Genomic DNA, 13455 nt, shown 5'->3' on the forward strand with positions numbered 1-13455 from the left:
AAATGTGTTGTGTTTAATTCCCAAGCAGACCATGGAAGTTAGTGTATATGTGTGTATGAGAGACAGAAAAAAAAATTCTGAAATAATTACTATATCCAGGTAACACTTCAGATACGATCTACTTGATTACCATTACAACATTATAAGATAGATTTGATTATCTTTATACTGAATGTATATATGGCCCAGAAAGTAGCAATAACTCACTCAGAGTCCCACACAATTCCTTCCCTCTCTCTGACTCTGGAGTCCTTTACTTTGGCCTTAGTCTCTGGCATTGGTCTCATATCTCTTAGAGGTGAGCCCAGTGCCACCACGCTGAAACCCCAACTCAATCAGAGGTTCTAGCTCTTTTCAACAAAAGTCCACACAGGTTTTCTCACTGAGTCTCACTGGCTCTGATTAGGATATGGGCCCACCTCTCAGCCAGTCTCTAGGACCAGGGAAAGGAAACAGTCTAATTAGCCAGACCTGGTCACATGCCCAGGTGGCAGTGGTAGAGTTTCTTCCCACCTGAATCTCAGACTGGGAGGGGAGGAGTGTGCTTTACTGAAAGAATGGGGAAGGGATATTGAACCTCTAGATCAGCAAATACCTACCAGGGAGACATCTTAATACTCAGGATGTTGTTATCTCTTAAAAATATGTTACAAAATAGCAAATAGCTTTCTTTTCAGATAAGAATCAGTTATAATGCTCATCCATTATCCAGTGGTATTATTGGTCAGCACCATTATTAGGTACTTTATACACAGTTTTTCACTTAATTTTCTTTTATACCGTCCAAATAGTTACTTATTATTAACCCATATAATAGTTGCACAGACTAGGCTTAGAGAGGTTCATTAAATTTCCAGAGGCTATCCAGTTAGGAACTGGCAGAGCCAAGTAATGAACCCATCTCTGAGTTGATCAGAGTCATGATCAGAGCCTGTTTTTTCCTTCCATTAGCTCATGGCCCAGAATAATGGTGCATCCTCAGGCAGGAGCTTACCTGATGTTCTATTCACAATCCCTAGTGGTCATTATAGAGTCTTCTGAAGTTGTCCTATTTCCAATTCTTCACCAAAACTCTATCGTTTTTCCCTAATCTCTGCCCACCTTTCTGGGGAACATACAGTGTCTTTGCTTTAATGACTTTGGATGAGCTACAACTTTGAAAGGGCAGGAGAAACCTACTTTGGAGCCTGAAGATGATCCATAATTCTGAAGTAAATAGTGCTGCCTTGTCCCCAGACACTGTGTACCCTGTTAGGAAACAGGCCTGTGGTGCAAAGAACAGTCACTGGTTTTTAAGGTCAGGCTTTGTTTTTTCATTTGTTTTTACTGTTAAGAACACAGCTCATTTTTAGAGAATTTTCAAAAAGATCGTTTGAACTAATGACTCTCAAACTATACTATGTCCCCTGGAGCTTATTGGAATATATGCCTTGGCTTTCCCTCCCCAAAAGATTCAGGATCTATGGGGCAGGGTCCAACACGCATACTTTAACCAGCTCCCTATAGTTCTGATGTGTCATAATGGAAATGCTGCACAAGTGGATCTTATACTTAGCCTGTATTTAAATACCTTTTTTGTTTCCTAAGGTCAGAAATATCAAATCCAGGGATGCCTGGGTGGCTCAGTTGGTTGGACAACTGCCTTCGGCTCAGGTCATGATCCCGGAGTCCCGGGATCGAGTCCCGCATCAGGCTCCCAGCTCCATGGGGAGTCTGCTTCTCCCTCTGACCTTCTCCTCGCTCATGCTCTCTCTCACTGTCTCTCTCTCAAATAAATAAATAAAATCTTAAAAAAAAAAAAAAAAAAAAAAGAAATATCAAATCCAGCAAGTGCGTGTCCACAAAAAAGGGTCTCAAACTCATGGTCCACAAATTAGATCTACTTTATTCCACAGATATAATTACATTAGTTGACATAGTACAAAACATGATATTGCTTTATTTGTACTTGGATGCCTTTGTTTAGAAAGAGGATGCCTTCTTCAGTTGTCTCGGCTCTCACCCAAAACTGCTACATTACCCATTTATGTTACCTGCTGGGTCCCTGCAGTTAAGTGAATTTCCACTCCGGGTAAATAATTGGAGAGATAGGGGAGCAGAAAGGCCAAGTGGTTTCCAAAGTGAGAACAAACTTTGATGTGCAGGTGAGCTGAGAGCTTGTATCATTGCTTAACCAAACTGCATGAATGTTTCCTATATCATGAAATAGAGCTTTCCTCTTTCAAATAACTTATGAAATCCCCTGTAGCCTGGGTGGCAGCAGCTCACAGACTCTGTATCTGTCTCTCTCTGCTAATGCTCCTTCTTCCTCTTTTTTACATTTGCTCTGCTGGAGACAAATATTTCATGCCTGTATTCTAGTGGTCAGCCCATCCCTCAAGTGCAATACACGGAAGAAGAAAAGAAAACATGGGGGACGGTATTCAGGACCCTGAAGTCCTTGTATAAAACCCATGCTTGCTATGAACACAATCATATCTTCCCACTTCTGGAAAAGTACTGTGGCTTCCGTGAAGATAACATTCCGCAGCTGGAAGATGTTTCTCAATTTTTGCAGAGTAAGTCTACTTTAGGGACAAAAGGGAGGAGGGGGGTGAAGGGATTTGGAATAAAGTAAATCGAGGCCAGTGTGAGTGTGTTTGTGGTAATGCATGCAGGTTAATTCTCGGAGAAACATTTCTCTGCTGTGTTCTTCCTCACCGTTAGCTTCTGCATTCATCCACTGTCATCCAAAACAAGGCATCCTGTATGGGTTTTGCCATATCCACATCTCTGAAAAGCACTTTTTCCCATACTCAAAGCCCCAGGTGCCCAGACAGGGCTCCCTTGTAGTTCCTGCTGTGTTGTGAGATGGCTGCAATGTGCATTTGTGTAAGAAATGTGATCTTTGTGGCAATGACAAGAGCCCTTAACTCTAAGTCTGTACATCCAACTGGTATGGATCTTGCTTTGACCCTCTCTATTTGGGGTAACCTGCCTCAGTTTAGTCATCTGTCAAATGGAGACTGTCTCTTAGGGAAGTTATGGGAATGAAATAAGACATTGCAAGTGAAAACATCCAGCATGGTGCTACATATACAATAAGTGCTCAGTGAATTTGGGCTGAACTGGAATCTGAGTAATTCTGTGGGGAAATACATTATTGGGATGACTAGTCTCTACACACCATTTCCAAGTGAGATAAGTATTTTCTTTTCTGCCAGAAAGCATTAATTCAGCAAAACTGAAATAAGACTATCAACTAATACATATTGAACATCTAGTATGTGTCAGGTAGAACTAAAGAAAGTAGGAAGACAGACCACAGCTTTACAGAAATGAAGAAGCTTCTATGCCTCTGAGCTATGTGGAGATGGTATGGTTAACTCTGAGGCAAGGGTCAAGGGATATTATGTAGCAGGAAGAAAAGTGGCAGCTGGGATAGATTGGGGATGGGCTGGATGACATTTCAGGTCCCTTCTATTTGGAAAGTCTCTACCTATCAGATAAAGAGGGGAATGAGAGGCCAAGCAGAGTCAGTTTTAGCCAGGGAACATGTCCAGCGAACATGGCACAGGGGCAAGGAGGTATTAAAGACATTCTCTGGCCAATTATCCATGTTTCCAGAGCCAATAGTGAGATAATAAAAATAGTAATAATAGCAGCTGGGGAGTTATAGAGAAGTAACTAAGGAATAGACTTTGAAGCCAGACTGACTGTAGCTGAGACCTTGGACAAGACTTTTTAACTCTTTGTTCTCAACTTTGCCATCTGTAAAGCGGAAATGATATGAACATCTACCTCATAGGGTTATTAGGAGAACTAGTTAGTGTTTATAAAGTGTCTAGAACATATGGTGTCTGACATATGGTGCGCAGTATATATAGTGTTAGCTACCATTGTCATCATCATTATCATCATCATCACCATTATCACCGTGATTATTATTCTCCTTCCAAGTTTGAAACAAACTGAGAGCCAGATATAAGAATCAGAGAGAGGATCAAAATATCAACTTTATTACTGACAAAACTACTTAGAGAATGTGGTATGGATGTACAAACAAAATGGATTTTCTAGTATTTCACCTCTGAATTATGTAACCTTTTCAGAATATACACTGGTGAAGTGTATATTCTATTGCATGGCCCAGGGCAGACCAGAATGTGCTCCTCTGTGGGCAGACAGTTATGAGAAAGGACCAAAGGGGTCAAATAGAGAATATCCATTTTCTCTTCCCAACTGTTCCAATCAGAGAAGTCCTTGCTCTTTCTGGGGTGTAGTGTGTGAAGGTCAGTAGAGAAGCTAGAAGTGTTCCTTTCATACTCTTTCCTTCTGGAAGTAGAATGAAAATTTCATCCCTAGTCTAGAGACATGAGAAATAAGGAATAAATGTTTCATCCTAATAAACTATAATGAAAGGTAAATTTTTTAAATGCTCCAGTGTGCTAGGCTCTGTGATAAGTACATTATATTTATTAGTTTATTTGATTCTTGGAATAACCCTAGGAAGTATCTATCCACATTTTGCAGAGGAGGAAATGAGGCTCAGAGAAATGAAGTTGCATGACCCAAATTGCCCAACTATATAGGTGCAGAGATGTGAACCCAAGTCTACTTGACATCAATATCCCTGCTGCTAGACAGTTGGGAGTATTACTTTCCTACCTAAGGGTCTTCAGGTGCCTCTGGCTCTGCCATGACAGGCTTTGAGTTTTCTTTCTCTGCTTTGCAGGTTGCACTGGATTCCGCCTCCGACCTGTGGCTGGCCTGCTTTCCTCCCGGGATTTCCTGGGTGGCCTGGCCTTCCGAGTCTTCCACTGCACTCAGTACATCAGACATGGGTCCAAACCCATGTATACACCTGAACCGTGAGTGTTCTGCTCCTGCTGCTAGTATCCAACAACAGTGAGTGCCATTTCTCACTGCTTCAGGATGAGGTTTGGGTTCATCAAGGGCTGATCTACAGATCATTTTCTGGATGGTTTGATATTAGCACAAAGAGAGAGATCATCTCTCTTGGGTATTTTCTCTGTCCAACAGACCATACTGATTGGAGATTTGGGCATCTTGTGAACCACATATTCAGATCTCCCTGGGTCATGAGAATAAGAAGTCACAGTCAAGCTCCAAAGGGATTTTAAGAATCAAAACTATGATGTCCCCAATGAGAACAGGAACAAGTGGTGGCCAAAGTATCTCAATACCTCCAGAATATACCTCTAGATGATTCTAATATTTTTATGTCTAGATGTGTCTTGTCTGAAGGTAGAGAATGGCTGACCACCATGTCCCTTATGTTGGCATTTAGCCATCTTCTTAATCAAATAGAACTTACTCAATTTATACAAAAAGTTAGCAGCCTGTCCACAAAGTTTATAACTACAAATCAGAAAAGACCTATTCCTCATGAACCTGACACATAATGTATTAAATAAATGTAAATTTTCTTCTCTGAATGACTGTTGCCCCCCTTTAGAATAAGAAAACAATAGCACTATTTTTAATTTAATTTTTGTTTCTTATGGGGAATAACTGAGCACATTTCATCTGCTCAAGATGCCCAGGATGTCAATACCAAGATGAAGACTTGGGATAGGAAGTGCTCATGACCCACAACATGCGCAGGTGTATAGGAGAAAGTCCAAAGGAATATTGGCTCTTCTGTTCTACACCCTACTGAGCGTACACCTAAGACCCTCTTGCTGTTGTTCTCTGACTTGCCCCCTACTTTTCTTTCCTTTCTCCTTTTCTTTTATACCTTGCCTCATCTGTTCCCAAGCTTTACATACCACTTATTGTTGGGAATAAGGTCTTAAACGATAATGGCTCACTTCCTTTCTTTTGTCCACTTCTCATGTAGAAAAACTGAGTCTCACTTGACTTATAACCCTCTTTACCTTCAAACTCTGTGCTTTCTCTCTTTCAGTGACATCTGCCATGAACTGTTGGGACACGTACCCTTGTTTTCAGATCGCAGCTTTGCTCAGTTTTCCCAGGTGAGGAATGGATGCTTTTGGCCTTTTAATTATAAGATTGAGACCTAGATCGCTCAAGTGAATTGAGTCTATGGAGGGGCCCTTGTGTCCTCTGCAAGAGTGGAAACCAGATACCATTCTGTGATCCCACCAGAGATGGGCATATGGTCCCATGGAGATGGCTAAATACTCATTCCAGGGATCACAACATGGGGGTAGTGAGCCACTCATCCTCTGAATTATATATGTGCTGCTGAATTTGCTAATCTCACTAGGTTTAGTGAGATTTCATCCCAGAAAGCCTGCCTGATCCCCACAGAGAAATAACCTTACCTTCTTCCAAGTTCTCCTGGCACTTTTCCCCTCCTCTTTAGGGCCTTGCCATTTCCAACCTTGTCAGGCAGTTGTTTTTGTATATGCTTTAATTAAATAAGATAATATTTGCTGAGGATCCAGTTCCAATAACCCAGCTCCTACTTGGCAAGAACTGATGTGCCAAATGTCTTGCCATTATCATCAAAGCAACAGACTATGCCTTGATTCCTCTATCACAGTGGTGAGCTTTTTACATGAGAGAAAGAATCCTAGTAATTCCTTCAGAGCACTGAGAGGGTAAGCCATGTTTGGGTAGCTGGGATCATGGGAAAGTTGAATGATGCACCCATACATCCCACCCTGCCACCAACCAGCTGTGTGACCTATGTGTGTCAGTCTGCACAAATGAAAATCAATACAAAGTTTTGACTGCCAATAATCTTCCTCATAGGGAAGGATAAATATCAAATGGAATGAGTCATAAGCAAATACTGCACCAAGCATGAATTTCAGAGTAATGGGATTGTGTGTGAATTTTATATCTTTTCCCTCAGCAGGAAGAAATAAATAGTTTCACTGTTGATTGAAGAGGTTACCACTTAATATCTGAAACAAACAAATAAACAAACAAAACCTTGCTTTTATGTGGGGTTTAGGGAACTGTGGTGTTTAGAGATTGTTGGACTTTTATGAGTTGAGTGGGGATTAGCTGAATTTAACTTGTAAGTATCACCATTTGACTGAGGCTATTGTTGACTGGCTAACGTTCAGAAGAATGGTTCCTGCTGTCAAGATGTCACTGATTGCTTGGAACAACTTTAAAACTGGGGTTTCTTCCTCTGGTCAAAGAATAATCAGTGATTTCTTTAGAGAATAGGAACTTTTTATTCTCACTACCAGAAGCTCTTCTGCTCAGTCAGAGGTTAAGTGACAATCCTCCTTAAGCCATTTCCATTTGGGGGAGTTCCCTAAAGGGGCGGACAATTACATGAGTCAACAGATAGATGCTACTGGGCCATAAGTATCACATGGCTCCAACTTATACCTGGACAGTCCCAAGGGAGGTGTAATTTTGAAAGTTCCCTGAGCAAATTCTTTTTGATCTAAAAGGAGGATTAGCTTCCCACTAGAGTGCAAGAAGAGATAGGGATTAAGCATAGGGAAATCTTGGGACCCTTTTTAAGGCAAGCTTTAGGCTCACAAAGAATGGTGACCATGAGAACAGAGCACTGTTTCGGTGACTTCTGTTAGACTGTGGCATGTCTGGACAGGAAGGGTGGACAGAGATGGGGAGAGGGACAAGAAAGGAGAGCCAACCGTCTGAATTTAGTTCACTCTACCTCAGCATTTTCTCAGCATGCAGTATGGGCCAGGCTCTGAGTTTGACCCAGAGATGAAGACCATGTGGCCTCTTGCTCTAAAGTAAGCCCAATCCTTAGTCCTTCTCTGTCTACCTCAATTCTTTTGGTTATCTCACCCAAACTCCCTGCGTTAAATATCATCTCTGTCCCGATGACAAGCACATTTGTATCTTCAGCCCAGACCTTCAATCCCCAAACTCAGACTTATGTATCTAAGAACCTATTCAGTTTCTCCACTTGGGTATCTATTAGACATCTATATTCATCCTCTCCAAAACTGAATTCCTGATCTTCTTGTCCAAACCTTCTCCAACCACAGCCTTCCCTGTGTTAGTTCATGATAACTCTATCCTTTCAGTTGCTCAAACCAAAAGCACTTAGGGGACATTATTAGCTTCTTTCTCTCTCAAATACCCATAACCAATCTTTCTGAAAGTTGTATGTATTTTGCTTTCAAAATATGTGTAAAATCTGACCATTGTCCATCATTTCCACTGCTGTCAAGCTGGTCTCAGCCATAATTGTTTCTCTCCCTGGGGACTGTGGTAGCTTCTTAAGGCCCTACTCTCAACCCTCTACAATCTGTTCTCACATAGCTGCCAGAATAAATCTTGGATGACGTAAATCAGATCTTGCTGCTTTTTTGCTCAAAACCTTGCAGTGACTACCATTTCACTGAAAAGAAAATCCTAAACCCTAAAATGCCAAAAAATTTGTATATGACTGAGCCCCACATCCCTCTTTGATACCACCTGCCTCTCTCCCCACCCTTATTCTGTTCTGGCCATACTGGTCCCTCCCTGTTAATTGAACCTACTGACATTTCTCCTCCTTAGAGAGCATTTTCATGGGCTATACATGTGATCTATACAACGCTGTTCCCTCACATGTCAGCAGAGCCAATAAGCTCACTTCCGTCAAGTCTTTGTTCAAATATCACCTTCTCAATGACGTTTGCTCTGAAACTATTTTTAAAATTACAGCCTCTTCCTGTTCTCCTGGCACTTCCACTCCTCCTTGTCTCCTTCTTCTTTTGTTTCTTCTTTTCAAATAACATATTCCTTCTAATATACCTATGTATATGCTTATTATTTATTGTCTGCCTTTAATGTAAACACCATGAGGTCTAGGATTTCTTTTGATTCTGTACACTGACAACTACATAGAAGACATTCAGTAAACATTTTGGAATGAATGAATGCATATAGTAGGGAAAGCAAATATATTTATTTGGGTGTATATACTCTGTCTGATACAAAGCAAGCTGGAGCAAATGTTATAAAAGAGACAAAGACAAAGAGACCACTCAGGGAATCCTGTAATTGGAGCTGGAATGAGAAGTGGTCCATAGCATTTCAGACTCTCTAGCTAGATGGGTGGATGTCAAACATTTCTCTGTAATTCTTCTGTGGTGTCTTGAGGATACTTGGCTTAAGACACTCATCTTGTATTCCATGAATGTTCTGCTTGAGCTGTGGGAGAATAACCACTGAGTTGGAATCAAGGAATGAAGCTTTAGACATAACCTACTGTGTGACCTCACTTTTCTCATTTGTAAAGTAAATATAAAGGACCAAGTGACGAAGTAAGGTTTCCTGCTCTAGGGATCTATGATGTGTGGCTAGACAAGTCTTAATAGAATAATCAGGGTCTATCTGGGCCCTTCTGAAGGCGTCTGGTCACCCATCACCTTCTTGTGCTATAGTGCAAGGTGGGAGCTGAGGGTGAAGTTTTAAGCTATGCAGACCCCAGTCATGCCAGTGACTCTGTTTCTTTACAATTACAGGAAATTGGCCTTGCCTCTCTGGGTGCCCCTGATGAGTACATTGAGAAACTCGCCACAGTAAGTTCCTTCTGCCTCTGGTGGATAGTGAGAGGCTATAGGCTAGAGCCCTTGGGTCTTCAAAGCTTCAATCCCTCCCTGAAAGCCAGGTCATTTGGGGGGACATATCAGAATGTGCTGACTTACATTCACACAATGTAAAATTTCATATTTTGATTTTTCCTTCATGGTCTGATTTTGAAATCAGCTGCATGCAAATGTCTACATGTAATTTTAAACAAAGTATCTTAAACACGAATGGGCTATAATGATAGCTCTTGAGAATCTTTGGGCATAAAGTGTGCATGTGGAAGGGGAATGGCCTAGATTCATGGCTTTGAAGAGGAAATATTTACACCCCTCTTTTGCCCTGGAGCCAGCATTTGGATTTTTCCTTTACTAGACACAGGTGGAAATGGAGGTGGGCTTTCCTTGTCTTATCAAACACTTCCCTCTCTCCAGTGAATGTGATGACAGTCATGGATTGAAGCATGGAATCAGCAGGGGGTTTTCTTCCTACAGACTCCTTTCCAATGAGTTTATCCCTCCCCAACATCTGAGTCACATTTCTTACAATTTGATGTGTATCCGTTTAGAAGTTTATGAATTCAGTTTATCCAAAGAGCAAAAATTTCCAGAAGTTTTTTTTCTCACTGAGCAGCTACTCTGAGCCTCTGGGCAAGTGGCTTTTGCTTCCTCATCTCTAAAAATGGTTACATTAGTTTATATTCTGCCCACGTAAAAAGTATATAATAATGGTATGAAGAGTTACATGTGTGTGAACATGGATTTTTAAATGTCAGATTCTATATAGATGCAAGAAGCAGCTTCTCATCTGTAGGAAGAAAACAAACCCAGAACTCAGAGCATTATGTTACCTGTTATGACAATGATAAGAGTACTTATCGCCAACATAAATTCTCAAAAAACAAAAACAAAAACCTTACTATTGAATATACTGGGCTGGGAATAGCTCTAGACTCTTGCTCTGACTTTGATTTGCTGTGTAACTAGATGTATATTGCTTGACCTCCCTGGGCTGAAAACACCTCATCTGTACATGAGGAGGTCTGTGTAGGACTAAGGTCTACAAAGGACTAAGCTTACAAACTTCACATTCTGTCGTGCAATAAACAGACTTAACTAGTAATCCATCCCTAATTCTCCAAGACCATGACTGTCTGCAGCAGCTAACTGGACCCAACGTTTCTCTTGGCCCTGGTCAGTAAAGTTATGCCAAAATTCCAGAATCACCTTCCCCAGGCCAGGCATCTAGGACATGTTGGACTGGGAGCTGTTTAAAGAAAGGACTTGGTTATTTGAGGAGGATAAGTGCAATTGTTGGCAGTACATCAGAACCCGCCCAGGTTTTAGCATGGATGGCAGGATGCCGTCAATGATTTTATCACTACCAAATCTCCTACCTCCCATGACTGAGCTTGATGGGATTGCATGATAAGTCTGGCCAGCTAAATGGAACATCTCATTCTAGTTAATGCCACAGAGAACAAAGCAAAAGGGGTTGAGGATTTCCTGTCATTTAGAGTTACCTGTTAGTGCTATCTTCTTGGGCTTCCTTAGCACTCCCTCTCTGCTTCCTATCACTTCTTACATTCAGCCAACTCTTGATTCAAGCAGTGACTGGATAGAGTGAGACATAGAACACAGAGAAGTGACCCCAAGTCATGGTGATTCAGAGAAGAGACCTGGACAAACTCTCACCTGGACAGTCCTGTCCTTAGCCCTGGGGCATCTGCTGCCTTTCGCTTCCTTGGGGGTGTGCTCTCAACTTCACATTCCATTCCAGATTTACTGGTTTACTGTGGAGTTTGGCCTCTGCAAACAAGGAGACTCCATAAAGGCATATGGTGCTGGGCTCCTGTCATCTTTTGGTGAATTACAGGTATGACTCCATTAATATCCATTTTGAGATTCAACCTAGGGGTTAATCTGCAAATAATTGGTACCTTAGCAGCTATGATTTGTTCAAGACTTTGGGTGTTAGATATAGAAGTTGAACTGCAAGTACACAGGTCTACAAAACAGAAGGGCCTCCAGATCCCAGGGCTGACCTGTGCATACAGATGTATGTAAATCCTTGTAGTTGGCTCTTACATCCTCTTTTGATCATGGCTAGAGGGAATTACTCCTTTCTATCTGGACTGTAGGTTTTAAGATAGGCTATGAGGGTAGGATCTAGTGTATGTGAAATAATTTAGTTAAATGCATTTGGTGGGGGGTGTGGAAGGAGTCAGGATGCGATAGGAGAAGGTACACAAATAGCCAATGGAGGCAACAAGAACAACTGACCAGGACTTACCTGTGAATACGTTCCCCTTTCTACCTGCAGTACTGCTTGTCCGGCAAGCCAAAACTCCTCCCCCTGGAGTTGGAGAAGACAGCCACCCAGGAGTACACTGTCACAGAGTTCCAGCCCCTCTATTATGTGGCTGAGAGTTTTAATGATGCAAAGGAGAAAGTGAGGTGAGGTGGTGACCAAGGTGGGTCAGAAGAACTTGGGGTCTCCTGATTTTGTCTGGTGCCATTGATCTGTGGGTGGTTGTCCAGGAGAGTAGACTCCAATGCTTATAGTAAGAGTGTGCAGCAGTCAGAGCCTCCCCATCTTTGTTCCTTTTCACTTTCTGTTTGGGAGGGGTTCCTTAGTGGGACACCATTTCACAGATTATTGTCTGGACATGTTGGCCTATGCAGACAATTCTGCCACTGGATCCTTGTTTTAATGCAGCCACTAAGTCTAGGCACTGAACTCCCCATATACAGAGTAGCCACAAAGGCCCCCAACAAATCACTCCTAGGATTCTCCTAACCTGGGGGAGTCACTTTATTGTTCCAATACCTGCAAAATTCACCCCCCAACTCCTTCAAATCTTCACTCTCATTTAACCTCAGTGTGTCTTTCTCTAACTGACTTACTTATAATCCCTACCCATCCCCATCCCCAAACTCCTTGACCTCCTCTGCAGTATATTTTTCCCCTTAGCACCTGCTAATGTTAGATATATTACATGATTTAAGATTCATTTGGGTAGGAATTATCATCCTTTTGTTTTCCTGTTCTTTCCTCAGTCTTTGGAACAGTGCCTGATACATAATGATCATGCAATAAGTTAATAGGCAAACACATCAATCGCAGAGGCAGTCTAGCAAAAGGCTGATAAAGATGGAAAACTAGCAAGACTCAGATTCTCAGCCCTCTCAGCTGACAGCCCTATCTATAATCTGCTCGAGTGACTCTCCTCCCAACAAGAGACAGGCCAGGCAGAGGTTCCACCTAGACATGACTATCCTGATAGTTGGTGTTTCTTTTGTTTTATATCTTATCCATGAGGGATGATAGACATAGATATACAGGTTTCTGGGATCCCATATAGCTGGGTATGCCAGCTTTCCCTGCATTGGGCTTAGGTGATGGAAGGTAAAATTTTTGTCCATAAGTCCACATGGTTTGGCCCAAGATGTCTCCTTTCCTCCTATCTTTCCAGGGCCTTCAAGTTATTTCAGTTATTCGTTTCTAATTATTTCCTAAATCTCCATCCCCTGCTGGTAGTATAGCCTTCCTCTAGCCCCTAAGGATTCATCTCTGTCATTTCTGAGACCCTTTTGGGGTTATGTATTTAAGTGGTTTTGTGCATTACCCCATCTGGGTAATAATAATAATAATAATAACAAGAAGAAGAAGAATCAGAAGCAGAAGCAGCAGCAAGTTAAATACCTAACACCTATTATGTACTAAACACTGTTCTAAGTGTTTTTCATGTATTGATTCATTTACTCTTCAGATAAGACTATGAAGTTTGCAGGTGGGGTTCAGAAGCATAGAAGGGGTAAGAGACTCACCCAGAATTATAAAGCTGGTAAGGGGCTGACTGAATCAGAGATAGTACTTATAACCTCTCTGTCAAACCAGGGTCACATTTAAGTGGGGCCTCCTGGTGATGACTTTCTAACCCAGGAAGCGATCAGTCCCAGACCAACAGAG

At 41.7% G+C, this 13455-nt stretch overlaps 1 protein-coding gene across 1 annotated transcript in view; it reads left to right on the forward strand.

The window, feature by feature from the left end:
• The window catches only part of PAH (phenylalanine hydroxylase), a 73816-nt gene that overhangs the window by 54695 nt on the left and 5666 nt on the right, over positions 1 to 13455 (forward strand). The window contains exons 6-11 of the mRNA XM_082739126.1: positions 2362 to 2558; positions 4715 to 4850; positions 5909 to 5978; positions 9420 to 9476; positions 11263 to 11358; positions 11806 to 11939. Of these exons, the coding sequence (XP_082595252.1) occupies positions 2362 to 2558; positions 4715 to 4850; positions 5909 to 5978; positions 9420 to 9476; positions 11263 to 11358; positions 11806 to 11939 (690 nt within the window). The remainder of the gene's footprint in view (positions 1 to 2361; positions 2559 to 4714; positions 4851 to 5908; positions 5979 to 9419; positions 9477 to 11262; positions 11359 to 11805; positions 11940 to 13455) is intronic.

This window comes from Mustela nivalis, assembly GCF_964662115.1.
Source record: "Mustela nivalis genome assembly, chromosome: 7".
Classification (NCBI taxonomy): domain Eukaryota; kingdom Metazoa; phylum Chordata; class Mammalia; order Carnivora; family Mustelidae; genus Mustela; species Mustela nivalis.